This window comes from Eucalyptus grandis, chromosome 5 (assembly GCF_016545825.1).
Source record: "Eucalyptus grandis isolate ANBG69807.140 chromosome 5, ASM1654582v1, whole genome shotgun sequence".
NCBI lineage: Eukaryota > Viridiplantae > Streptophyta > Magnoliopsida > Myrtales > Myrtaceae > Eucalyptus > Eucalyptus grandis.
In genome coordinates this window covers 54,777,065-54,790,777 of record NC_052616.1, presented here as the reverse complement: position 1 = coordinate 54,790,777, position 13,713 = coordinate 54,777,065, and the positions used below count along the sequence as shown (strand labels likewise).

The 13,713-nt window shown below is 39.5% G+C and overlaps 1 protein-coding gene across 1 annotated transcript; it reads right to left on the bottom strand.

Moving 5' to 3' along the window:
- Nucleotides 1–7,056: 7,056 nt before the first annotated feature.
- On the bottom strand, nt 7,057–10,506 carry LOC104447063 (putative cysteine-rich receptor-like protein kinase 35). The gene is given in 8 exon segments (XM_039314155.1): nt 7,057–7,399; nt 7,784–7,923; nt 7,926–7,933; nt 8,043–8,280; nt 8,435–8,645; nt 9,109–9,230; nt 9,382–9,501; nt 9,892–10,506. Coding segments are annotated over 8 exon segments (1,605 nt in total). The 5' UTR covers nt 10,421–10,506; the 3' UTR covers nt 7,057–7,162.
- Between the last annotated feature and the right edge of the window lie 3,207 nt (nt 10,507–13,713).

The following is a 13,713-nucleotide window of genomic DNA, read 5'->3' as shown; positions in this document are numbered from 1 at the left end:
TTCATTGTAATACCGTGTGGTTTGATGGACACCTTAGTTGGTTGTTTGGGTCTAATGAGTAGAATGTTTAAGGGTACTTGAATCGGTTGTGATCATGCTCGCAAAGTTATCCCGGTGTGTTCAAAGAGTGCCGAGGGGCACAAGAGACATTCGAGGATGGTACTTTAGACCTTGAGTACTTTTGGATTTTACAATAAGCTTAGCAAATGTGAGTTTTGGGATGACTCGTGTTGCGTTCCTAGGTCACGTGATTTCAGGAGAAGGAATCTCCGTAGACCCCGCCCAAGATTGAAGTAGTGAACAGTTGGCCAATATTGACTACAGTGACAGAGATTAGAAGTTCTGGGGATTAGCAGATATTACATAAGTTTTATGGAAGGGTTTTCAACGTCAGCGTTGCAGTTGATTCGACTATTGAGGAAGTAAGAAAAGTTTGTGTGGACATATGAGTGCGAGCGTAGTTTTCAAGAGCTTAAGAAGAAGCCGACTACCGCACCCGTGCCGACCGTTCCATCTAGCCCCGAAAGTTATGAGATCTATAGAGATGCGTCGTTTAAAGGATGGGGTTGCGTGTTGATACAACATGATAGGGTTGTTGCATACGCGTCCCGTCAGTTGAGACCTCAAGAGTTGAGTATGAGACAGCTTCGCTGGATGGAACTCCTTAAGGATTATGACTAGGATATTTGATATCACTCTGGAAAGGTGAGCAAAGTTGCAGATGTACTGAGTCGAGAGTCCTTAGTTGCACAGTTGGTACTTAAGGATTGGATCTTATTTAAGTTCGAAATTCGATTTTCAAATTTAAGGTAAGCCACCTTGAATCTTAAGACTACCCTCGAATTGAGCCGAAAGTTCGATCAGAATCAAATCGCTTCTGGATAGATTCAGAAATTCAGAAGATTCTATAAGAGAATGTAGATGAGAGAGGTTGATTTTCAGATTTTTGATAACAGAACGCTAAGGTTCTGAGGACGATTGTATGTAATTGTTGATACAGAGGTTAAAGAAGAGATCTTATGGGAAGCTCATCATAGCAACTTCAGCGTTGCCCAAAAAGTACGAAAATGAGTCAGAATCTATATCATCGGGATTGGTAGATCGGTATGAAGATGGATATCACCGATCAAGTTGTAAGTGTCGGATGCGCCAAAGAAGTGAGAATTTGGTAATGTAAGCTAGGAAAGCTTTTTCAAGTACTGGAGAGAGTCCTGTGTGGGAATGGAAGTATAGCATGATGGAATGTTATGACAGGTTATTAAGGAGTCGGGAAGAGTATCGATTCCTTTTGGGGTTGTGGTCGACAGAGGAACAGAGTCAACTCACCTAAGTACAAAGACGAAAAAATCTCGATTAGAGTAAGTATACCGAAGTGTGGGTATATCATATAAATCATCTGCATGAAGTGCCGGGGATGAATTGTATTTCAAATCTAGATCAGATGTTCCAAGTTGGCAGAGCTTTCAGATGGTTCTTTCTTAAGCAAAGGTATAGCGAGAGTGTGGAATTTCGATTGCCGAGATGAAGTTGGGGAAAGAAAGATCGCAGCCGTGGCCGCACAAGAGTCGCTGATTGCAATTGCCGAGATCAGTGTGAGAGTTATATCAGATCTTAACTAGAGGTTCCTAGTTTCAGCAGATCAGTCAGATAGTTTCTCTTTAATTAGTGTAGAGTAGAGTGTACAGGACTTAAGTCGGTTGAGATGAGATCAGAGATCAGAAAATCGCAGGTCCAGAGTTGGTTTAGAAATCAGTGATTCAGCTTGTGCAATTATCGAGACAGCTTTAGAGATCGCCGAATCGCTAGTTTAGCTTCGTAGATTTTGTGTTGAAGACCTTTGGAATTTTAAGTGGGTAAGTGTTTACTATTTTGGATCCGAAGTGGTTTGGGCAAGATAGCAATGATCTAGCAAAGATTGTTACAAAAGGAGCAACCTGAGAAAGAGAAGATTATATGAGACGATTGTACCTCCACCTTTTTTTGTTTAAGAATTGCTAAAGGTTTAAATTTCGAGGACGAAATTTTTATAAGAGGGGAAGAGTTGTGACATCCCGATTTTCCGATTCTATTTTCAATAAATTGAGACGAGCATTTCGTTGGCACGCATATAGTTCTTTTCCTTGAGTTGGCCACTCATGTGGAAACTAGTCTATCGGGTGAAGTCGTTAAGAGTTTCTAATGCATCGTACTCGAGAATTTGACCAGTTTCACCTTTCAACCGAGCTAGTTTGCAAGGGTCATTACGACACAATTAAAATCGATTAAAGATCGGAGATAGGTTATTTTGGCTTGAGAAATTAGTAGGCCCGCCTTTGGTCTTGCTTTTGGGACTTAAGTTGGTTCTATAGACAAGTGAAGATGTGAATTGAAGTGTGGTGACATCGGACTAATTTTGTGGACTTCAATTTGATTCAATTGGAAGAGAATTGATGAAAATTGAAGAAATTGGATGTACAAAATTGGACCCCGGCGGAAAATGGAATTGAACCCATTGGAATAAGGTTGTGGGAGTTTTGAGTGAGTGGAGTATGACATCATCCATGAGGTCATGGTGGGCCATTTTTGTGGGATTAAAGAAAAAGGAAAAGAAAAGGGAATGGTCCCATCTCTCTCTCTCCCCCTTCTCTCTCCTTCCTCTCTCCCTTCCGTTGGTTTCTCCTCCATCTTCTTTGTGCGAAAGACCAGAAAATTTGCAGAGGAAGAAGCCGAAGCAGTCCTCGTCGTCCGCCTCCTTCGCCGCTCATCGCTCGCCGCCGGTGCCGTCGTTGTCGCCGCCGTTCGCGCGCGCAGCCGCGTGTCCGCTCACCGTCGCCCTCTCTCCTCCATCTCGGGTTCTTGCTCGAAGACCCATTAGATTTGAGCTTGTCGAAGAAGCTGCAGCCATGGCCGTCGCTCGTCGCCCGTTCGCCGGAGCTCGCCGCCGCCCGTCCGCCCGCGCCGCCCGCGCTTGGCCGACGCCCGCCATCTCGGTGGGCCTCGCTCGTGCGTCCCGAGGGCTGTTCGGCCAGCTCGGCCGCGATCGCCACCTCCGGCCACCGTGAGTCCCGCCGAGCCACCGCCGCCCACCAAGCCGTAGCCGCCGCTTCTCTCGCCGTTCCTCCGCCCATTCCGGCGCCGGATCCGCCTCCTCCAGCCCCAAATCAGTGACTAGAAAAATGGGTATGGAAGCCCATGTTTGGCCCGTTTTGGCCGGCTTCCCGAGCCCGGATGCTCGGCCCACCTTGAGGAAAGTTGATCCTCGCATCGCCCTCGTCGTTTTGGTCCGCTCGGCTCGCTAATCCGGTGAGTTTAGCTCACTAAACCTCGCTTAGAGGGTTAATTATGCTTTAGGTGTGTTTAGCTTAAGTTAATTAAGCTTAGGTGGTTAGTTGAGTTTATTTAATTGTGAATTAGATTAAGAGGTTAGATTAACTTAAAGTATGTTTGGTTAAGGTTAAATTGATGTTTATATTAGTATAATGGTGATTTGACATAAATGAATTACTTTTGGGATTAAATAAATATTTCGAAATTGTTTAATAATTTAATAATATTTTATTATTCGAAATGATTAAAATATTATTATTTAATTATTTTCGGAATAAATTTAATTATTTATTAAATTCGAAAATTTTGTCGACCCTAAATTCTCGAATTTCGTACCGGTCGCCGCTTGTGTAGTCAGATTTTGAAATTGACGTTTGGATATTATAAATTGAGTGTGGATCGTGAAATACATGGATATTATTATTTAATTAATTTTCGGAGTTAAATTTAATTATTTAATAAATTCTGAAAATTATTTTGGAACCTTATTCTCCCATAATTTCGTGCTGATCGCTGCTGTGTATTTAGAATTTGAATTTGATGACTGATTGTGGCAAATGGAGTGTGATTGTGATAAATAGGGATTCTTTATAAAATCCTAAGTGTAGAAATTGATGGAAGATTGGCTGTGATTGACCACCTATTAGAGGTCGTGCCCAGGAGGCCGTGATGTACCACCTAGGAGAGGTCGTGCCCGGTGAGGCCGTGATTGACCATCTATTAGAGGTCGTGCCCAAGTGAGGCCGTGATGGACCACCTATTAGAGGTCGTGCCGGTGAGGCCGTGATGGACCACCTATGAGAGGTCGTGCCTAATAGGGCCGTGATGAACCACCTATGAGAGGTCGTGCCCAAAGGAGGCCGTGATGTACCACCTAGGAGAGGTCGTGCCCAAGTGAGGCCGTGATTGACCACCTATTAGAGGTCGTGCCCGGAGGCCGTGATGAACCACCTAATTAAAGGTCGTGCCGAGTGGGGCAAAGATTGCCACCGTTTGTTAAACCTTCCCGTAGGGCCGTGATTGAGAGCAATGATTGATTTGCTAGAATGACATATAATCGGCCGAGTCGATTGATCGCTGAGACGATCCAAGTAGTTGAATTGTTCCGATGATTTGATTGTGCCGCAGTTGTTTGGTTATCATAATTGCATGTGGTTGAATTATATAAATTGTGCTAACCTGCAGATGAAGGCTAATGCGAGGTAAGTCTTCTGTGTGATGTGGTTAGGCCACTCGGGGCGTATTTTCTTTCTAATAGGGGTTTAGGGGGTTGAACTTGCTGAGACATTTTCTCATCCCGGTTGTGGGATTAAAATTTCAGGTCCCCGGTGGACGGAGTGGCCAGATATCTTTGGTTGGCCTTGAGGGGTTGCAGAGGTGAAGTCATAAGGATTGGAGAGCGTGTCCGACTTGTAGGTCGTAGGACAGTTCATTTTTAAGAGCCAGTCTTTCGTAGACTTTTGGCTATAGGCCTTCGTCTGTAACTCCGTTGGTTTATGTAAGTGATTGGTTGTGAAATTATTTCATGCTTTTCTATCCCGTATTTTATTGTCAGGGGTTTTATAATACGTTCCGCTTGCGCAATAATAAAAGAAATTGGGTCGGCGACTTAACCTGGGACGTCGCATTTGAATGACCATGGTGGGATGTTGACGCGCTCGAGGTTCGGGGCGTGACATAAAGTGCTCCATGGGTTTTTAAATGATCGGATCTTTGCATTAATGGCTCTCGGATAATTAAAAAAGAAAGCCAACAAAAAAGAACCTTTTGATACTTCAACTTGGAAAACCACTTTTCAGCTCGATTTTCAAGGGCGGGAAATGTTTAATTTGCATCCACGTGAAACACCTACCTAGCTGTTTCTTGTTTTAGCGGTCTTTGTTAACAAGTGAACCAAACTTAAGCATCATTTAGTATATTGGAGCATAAAACAAAGGGTAAGAGAGTTAAAGAAAGAGAGGACAAATAGTTTATCATGACTAAAAATGTTTTTTTAAGATGAAAAAGTTGTTCATAATAGAGATGTGGAATCGGTGAGGATACAATGAGATAGTTGTTATAAGTTTTTTTAGCTGCACATTTAAAGAATCTAAGTTCTGTCATAAGATTCTAAAATGACATGAACTAAGCAAGGTAATAATCCCAAAAGCTCAAGAATAAGCGGTGATTATTAGGTGAAAAAAATAAGCATAAAATAAAGGACAGAATCCATGTCGCAAACAAGTTAAGTATGTTATAAAAGTACATGGACAAAAATTCCTTGCTCAACCTGACCGCAAAGACCCAAAAATTTCAAGTCGGTTCAATTCACACAATAAGTAAAGGATTTCGGGTAATTCTTCGGTTAGGGTTTTTTTTTTTTTTTTTTTGGTGTCTTCTCACTTTTGTTCCCAAGAATTCTCAAAGAGTACTATAATTCATCAAAACAAAATTTTTAAGGATTCAATCCAAAAATGGCAAAAATAAGATTGAAAATAAGAAACTTTACATGGTCTTAGCTTAAGGACAATGAGATTAAAGAAAAAAATGCAAGATACTCCCAAAATTAATCATTAGAGAAATCTTTTCAAGGTACTCTGGCATTTCCAAGAGAGTGAAACCGAAGTCGAGGGCATTCTGACTTCTTACATCACCAAATAAATGAATAAATAAAACGGAAGACAATCCTTTTCGCATTTTTATATAACTTGAAGAATCATATGAAGATTTAACACTGCAAAAACATTTCAAGCCAACATCGATCCTTTTTGGAGTGAATGATAGAAAACTTGTCCACATCATGTTGGGGAGTTGATGTCACTGTCATTATCCATACGGACGGGTGAAGTACCAAGATTGATCTGTTAGAGAGTGAATGATCTGTAAACATTGACCTAGAGATATTTTAGTTGTCGTAAATATTCTCTTTACATAGTTGTAAGATTGTAATATTAGGTAATCTTTTATTTTCATCATATTTTGATTTCCTTACAATTTTATTGTAGAATCCCATTCATTAAGGGATTTCGTGGTGTATATATATTTGCTACAATTGTTGCTGATGCTAACATACAATATCATTTTCCTCGTTAAAGTGGGATAGATCGTGTGGAGAAAATAAAAGATCATTTTTCACTATTTTTTGGGAAAAAAATACTGAAATACAAAGGAGAAAAAAATCCTCGAAAGCCCGAGCTGGTCTAAACCAACCTGACAACTTGGGGTGTGTGTGGTTTTCGGTGGGGACGGGTCTGGCGTGCTTTCATTTAAGGTCGGGTTCGAACTATTGACGCCCCTACGTCCGTGGATATAAATATCACTTAGATTGTTCAATAGAACGAAACAAGACAATAATAGAGAGAAACAAAGATAAAGACAAGAAGTGGCTGCTTTTGAGAGAATGTAGCTACCACTTTTGGGCTATGCGCGCCAGGTAATTAGAGGCATGCCCGACGAGAGCAATACAACGCCAAGCTGCTTCCGGAATGTGACGGAATTGGGGCCCAACCTCACCAATGTTTGTTCTTTCCTTGGTGCCAATTTGTCCATGGTGGATGATATTTTTTACTTAAAAGAAAAATTTAGAACGCGATCCAATCAGAAAAAGGTGGCTTTTCTAATACAAAGAGAAAAGGAAACAACCGCATCGCTACCGGTTTATTAGTAGTGACGACAAGCGCACTCATCAAATAGTTCATATAAAACTAAATAGCACTTATGGACGCAACATCCACATAATTAGCTCGAGAAGCAGATGAAATCATGCCGTGAATAGATGTTCATGTGCTTCATCGGGGGTAGACTTCAGTGATCGACATTCCATTGACCGACAAAGGTGCAGAGCCGCTGTTGTTTTGATCATGTCCCTGGTCATTTGCTATATTCGGCTGTTCCATCCAGCTTCGGAAAAAAAAAAGGCGGGTCCTTGTGGCACTGGTAGACTAAGAGTTTGGCTGCTCAGCGCAAGAACTATGCTCGCCATTGTCGGTCTATCAGCCGGATCTTCTTGAACACATAGAAAGCCAATGTGTATGCATCTTAGCACTTGGCTTCTGGAATAAGATTCTCCCAATGCTGGGTCCAAGATTTCCGAAGGCACATCGTCTCTCCAATGCTTCCAAGCATGGATACAAGTGAACACGTAATATTGTTGCTTGAGAGTGGAAACAATTTAATAATAATAATAATAATAATAATAATAATAATAATAATAATAATAATAATAATAATAATAATAATAATAATAATAATAATAATAATAATAATAATAATAATAATAATAATAATAATAATAATAATAATAATAATAATAATAATAATAATAATAATAATAATAATAATAATAATAATAATAATAATAATAATAATAATAATAATAATAATAATAATAATAATAATAATAATAATAATAATAATAATAATAATAATAATAATAATAATAATAATAATAATAATAATAATAATAATAATAATAATAATAACAACAACAAAAACTTACATAGCTTGCGAGAGTTTCACCTCCATCAGATCGGTAGTAGTAGTCATTCCTCTTGCCACAAATGATCTCGAGGAGGAGGACGCCGAAACTGTAAACATCGGACTTTTGAGAGAATTGCCCATGCATCGCATATTCGGGGACATGTACCCACTGAAAACCACCACCAGAACCATAGGATGCCCATTGTCAATGTTAGTACCCTTATCAATTCTTAAGCAGAAGCTACCTAATATTAAACTCCAAAAAATGGAGAACTTACTAGGTTCCTACGATTCTTCTAGTGTTTGCCTTAGTTTGATCAACTCCAAAAATCCTCGCCATGCCAAAATCTGAGATCTTTGGGTTCATATCATTGTCCAACAAGACGTTGCTAGCTTTTAAATCACGGTGAATGATTCGAAGCCGAGAATCTTCATGAAGATAGAGCATCCCTCGAGCGATGCCTGATATTATATTGTAACGTCTTGGCCAATTTAATTGTTTGCTTTTGTCAGGGTCTGTGTAGTGATTTAAGGATGTGAATGAGATTAAGTATAATCTTGAAAGTCTAGGAGTTAGATTCGAAAGATGATATATGATATAATAAAGAAGTATTCGCTCAATCATCTATACCTAAGAGATGAAGATAAAGCCATTGTAAGTGGAACTAACCAAACACGAAGTAGTCGAGACTTTTGTTGGGCACAAACTCATATATGAGTAGCTTTTCCTCTCCTTCCAAGCAAAATCCGAGCAATCTCACTAGATTCCGGTGCTGAAGCTTCGCCACCAACACAATCTCATTCTTAAATTCTTGGATGCCTTGCCCTGAGCTTTGGGATAGCCTCTTCACAGCTATTTCTTGCCCGTTGGGAAGCCTACCCTGCAAAAAATTTGTAAAAGGGGACAAGATCTCATGAACTCTCCACCTCTTTTTTTTATCTTGTAAAATTGTTTGTTTACGTCGTTCACAAGATAGGGCCGTGGACATCTCTTATGATAATAAGAGTCGCTGACCACAGTAATTCGTAGGGCTGAAGAGACAAAATTAGAATAAATTCTTCATAAAAAGAGAATGATATAGCCCACTTAACGTCCATTGCGATTTAAGTGAGCTGAAAGTTCATGACATGGGTTTGGTTCAATAATGGTTGAGTTGTCAATGTACACGGTAAAAATAAACTACATCTAGCACTATTCAGCGAAGAAGCACTTTTCAGGTACCCTACTGAGCCAAAATAAAGTTCACGGACGATATTATATCACCATCATTTCAATTTCAATTCCAAACCGAGCATCGAGTGACTTCTGAAAGCATTTGACGTCTTTCATAATCACTAATATACCTGGTAAACCTCCCCGAATCCACCTCGGCCAAGCTTGTTTTCTTGAGAAAAATTGTTTGTGGCGGCAAGCAAAGTATCCCAATCGAATTGCAAGGACTTCAAGGATGTGATCTCGCTTACACCTTCATGAGTGAACAACAAAGTCGTTTAGACTTGGACTTGTTTTTCGTGTCTTCCGGTCATAGCTTCAAAATGTTTTGAGTTTCTCATTTGAAAGTTTCTTTTTTGAAAGTTTCATTTTTGTGTTTATTTTTATAAAAGGACAATCATTACCACTTCCTTCTTGTACAGCTTCATATTTCTTCTCTGCTGGCCTCCTCCGAAGGTAACAACAACTGATGAAGAGAAGCATTACAAAAACAGCGACTGAAGAGATGATAGCAGCCAAGGTGCCTGATCAGATGACTGTTTTTGTCAGCATAACTAAAACCATCAATTAAATTGCAATCCTAAAAGAGTGAGTGCCCAGCACACCTAACAGGGAATATTATGATTTCCAAAAAGTGTTGATTACACTTAAAAAGAGAAAAATATTGTATAGTAGACTTCGAAGTTACTTTAAATGGCTTGTTAACAAGTGCCTTGCAGGCATTCTTTAGCAAAATCCATTAGCTATTAGCCCACTCAAATAAATTGATGAAGGTTTACATACACTTTTGACCTTGATACATAAAAAATTTCATTTAGGTTCTCATAGTTTTTGCCCTTGCAATGCACAAATTGCCCATATTAGCCCATGTACATAGGAGGATATTATTTTTTCCATGAGCTTAAACGCCGTACCTTTGGCAATATCTTCTTTGGGAGACGGCGGAGTAGCTGGATGTGATGGAGAAGATGGAGATGGTGGAGAAGACGAATATGGACTGGGGCTTGACTCGAAAAACTTGTGCAATTCCCATCGGAAATTACAGCTCGGCTTGTAAACATAACCGCCTTGCCATCCGTGGCAACACCTATAGTAATCATGAATGGCTTCCCTCAAGCAACTCTCGCAATCGTTTGGCAACAAGTCGGGACTACACTGTAACAATGAGTAGATCGTCTTGTTGTCCGGCAAGTTGTTCTGTCCCGTGGCGTACTTGAGCCTTGAAGTGCCGTCTGAAGCTTTGTTCACTAGTCTTTCCATCAAGTTCCTCCACACCTCATCGAACTGGTGTTGGTCCATGGTGATGCGGTGGCCATGGTTGAACATCAAATACTTAGGACTCGTTTGCCGTATCCCATAGATTGGAGTGTCCGAGTATCGGATAAAGCACGGCGGATCTCCGTTTCCCCAGGAGAAAACCGCCTTCTGGTAAGGGCACTTCATGACCAAATCTCGGACTGCGGAGCTCACGCAGCTCTCGCAGGTATCTGCCGATGAATCCCCTCGGCAAAAAGCGATGGCATAGATGGTGTTTGGGTTCTAGCCCGTGCTCGTGTCGTAGAACCCATCATGTGCAGCCACATTAGAGGCTAGAGAACTGAAGACGGCATCGCGGTTCTTTGCGTAGGGGCTGCTCGACGTGAAGTTTCCGATTGTGTTGTTGCAGAATAGTGCATGGGATGGGTAGGTTCGGATCAAAACACTCAAAGAAATAAGGAAATAAAGGGTGGATGATGAGTGAGCCATGTTACGGTTTTGGTGCTGGTGGTGCTTAGGATGGTTTTGCTTGATGCAGGGTCGGAGATTGTCAGGCTAAATACTGCAGAGGTTACGTGGTTGGCGTTTGTGCAGTGGAATTCACTTGTAAGGGGAAAAGGTGAGGGGTAAAAAAAGAAGAAGAGAGGAAAGTACTACATGTCGACAAGTCAAAACCTTAAACAAAATAGCTTGATTTAATAAAAACTACTTTACAAGACGATTTACCAATAGATATATTAGATTGTTGGTGATCCTTGACATAATTTAGTCATATTCAAAAACCCTTAATAACCCGACATGTCATTGAATAAATTGATTATATAGAGCAGTTTTAATACCTTAAGCCCAGGACAAAAACCCGTGAAGCTGGCTTAACAATTGTGAATTTTGGTTTGTCCGTATGGATTAGACGCATGTAACAAATTCGATTCCTCGCACGGATTATCATTCATATAAGTAAAACCGGACTTTTTTCGTCATTACAAAAGGGAGATATCTCAACAGAAGGAACAGTCTCAGGATCAAAAGGTGTGGCGTGCAGTTGGGGGAAGCCAATGCCGTCGTCTTGCATTGGTCACCTCACTTGGACTCAGTCTAGAATAACGAGAATGCTCGCCCGGCGCCCCCAAACGAGGGCAAGGTTGTCTAGGGTTTGGATGACCGACAAATCGTGTAACATGGTTGCTCAATTGACCGAGTAACTACTTGAAAATAATGTACACGATTAATATCACAAAAAACTGCAAAATGATATATAAATAAAACATTTATCTCAAATTAATTTTTTTATAACCAAAAATCTCAAATTGTTATGTTATTTACCTTTTGTTAATTTCCATTTAATTTTATTGTTGAATTGTTGAATTTAATAACACATTACAATTGACAAATGTATCAGTTTGGGTTTACGATCTTGTAGTTTTTGTTGGTATTAATTCAATCTAACGAAAACTATTATAGGGTAAATTTGTTATAAAAATACTAATTTGAAGTTTTTGTGGTAAAAAAATTTGTTTAGAGTAAATTTATTACAAATATACCGATTTATGGTTTTTTGTAATATCAACCCTAATGGACAGTAATGGTTTTGATGTTACTATTTGCAAGTGACAATGTCACTGTCGTATTACATAACGTCTTCTTATGTATATAAGTGATTTGTGTGAAATGATTGCCGAAGAACTTGCATGGGGAGTCGCTCCCGATGCCGATGGAAACACTAGCAACTTTGATTGAATTAAGGGCGTGAACTAGTTCATTCGGCTTGGGAAAAAAAAGAAAACTATACGAGAAATTATTACTGATGTTACTATGTTGTGTAGGTAGTCACATCCCAATACTAATATCTTTTACATACAAGTGTTTTCTTTCCCCTCATTTTCTTCCTCATTCATTTATTAACTTTTTTCACTTTTTTCTCAAGCCTTTTATTATTTATTTTAGAGAAAAAATCATAAAAAAATTCAAATCATACCCTCACAAATTTACTTTGAATTTTTTTGTGATATCAAGAATTTTAAATTATGCCTACCATAACATGTACTATCAGGATCAAAAGATGTTGCGTGCGGTTGGGGAAATGCAATACCGCCGTCTTGTATTGATTATCACTCTGACTCACTCAAGAATAACATGAATGCTAGCCTGGCGCCGACCAAACGAGGGCAAGGCTACCAAGGGTTTGGATGACCGTTGGATCGGGCAGCACGGTTGGCCAATTGACCCAGTCCCACCGTCTAAAATAAAGTGCAACAATGGTTCCAATGTTACCGTGGCTTGCTAGCGACGATGTCACATCAACGCGCATGACCATCACATCAAGTAACGTGTTCAATCATGCGAAATGATCGCCCAAGAACTTGTACAAGTAATCACCTCCCGATGCCGATGAAAATGCTGGCGAGATTGATTGAGTTAAGGATATGAAGCACTTTGTTTGGCTCAAAATAGGATGTAACGAAAAATTACTACCAATGTTATTATGTTGTATGGATAGTCATGTCCCAATGCTAATATCTTTTCGATATTGATATATAGTGTTTCCTCTCAATTTCATTTTATTTTCAAATAAATCAATTCTTAACTTTTTTTCTGGCCTTTTTACTGTTTTATTTTTCGGCTTGTGATATTAGAAATGCCAAACTATGCTCATTATGATGCATTTATCATAAATTTGTAGTTATGTAAAACCTTTACCCTCCGTAAAAGGTTTCATGAGATGATTTTTTAATTAAAATAACATTGATTGTATTTCTTTAAATTACATGAGCATTATATTAATAATGTTTGTTTTCCGGCAACAATGTAGGCAAATTTTTAACCGTCCTTATCGATGGATGGTAAATATGTCACTCAAATATAAATTTAGAATTTTTCATGTTATAAAAAAATTTAGGATAAAATAACGGGTATATTTCAAGAACTGTTGATGATTTTTTGCCTTTTATTTTATACAAACCGTGGGGGCTTTGCTACGGCTAGGTCTTTGTGAAAGACTTCCCTCCACGGACAAAAAACAAAAGAAAAGAAGAGTTCCCTCCGACGCGGGAGTTGTCGAGCCTTGTCCCATTCGAGGCGCAGTGACTTGACTCCACTTGGAAGTCTCGCCTCCCTCCAAGGACTTGAGTAACATCAGTTCATTTTTTCCGTTGACTTGACCACCAAATGGCCCGTTGGTGTGATTATTGCACAGGCGGAAAAGTAGGGTCACGACCATTTCACTCTCAAAATTGCTTCACGATACACATTTCAATTATAGTCTACCTTATTTAAAAATTATGCAACTCTGATAGGATTGGGTTTGCAAATAAAAGGGAAAGAAGTTGCGTAAAAAGCACATACACTCTTTTCGTGATCGCTTTGACTTAAGGTGCCCAAAACATTACCTTATCTAAAAAGGTATTAGCATAGAGGGAATTAAATTATATATAGACCAATTCTTTTCAATGACTAGGTCATAGTAACGAGGGGGACTGATT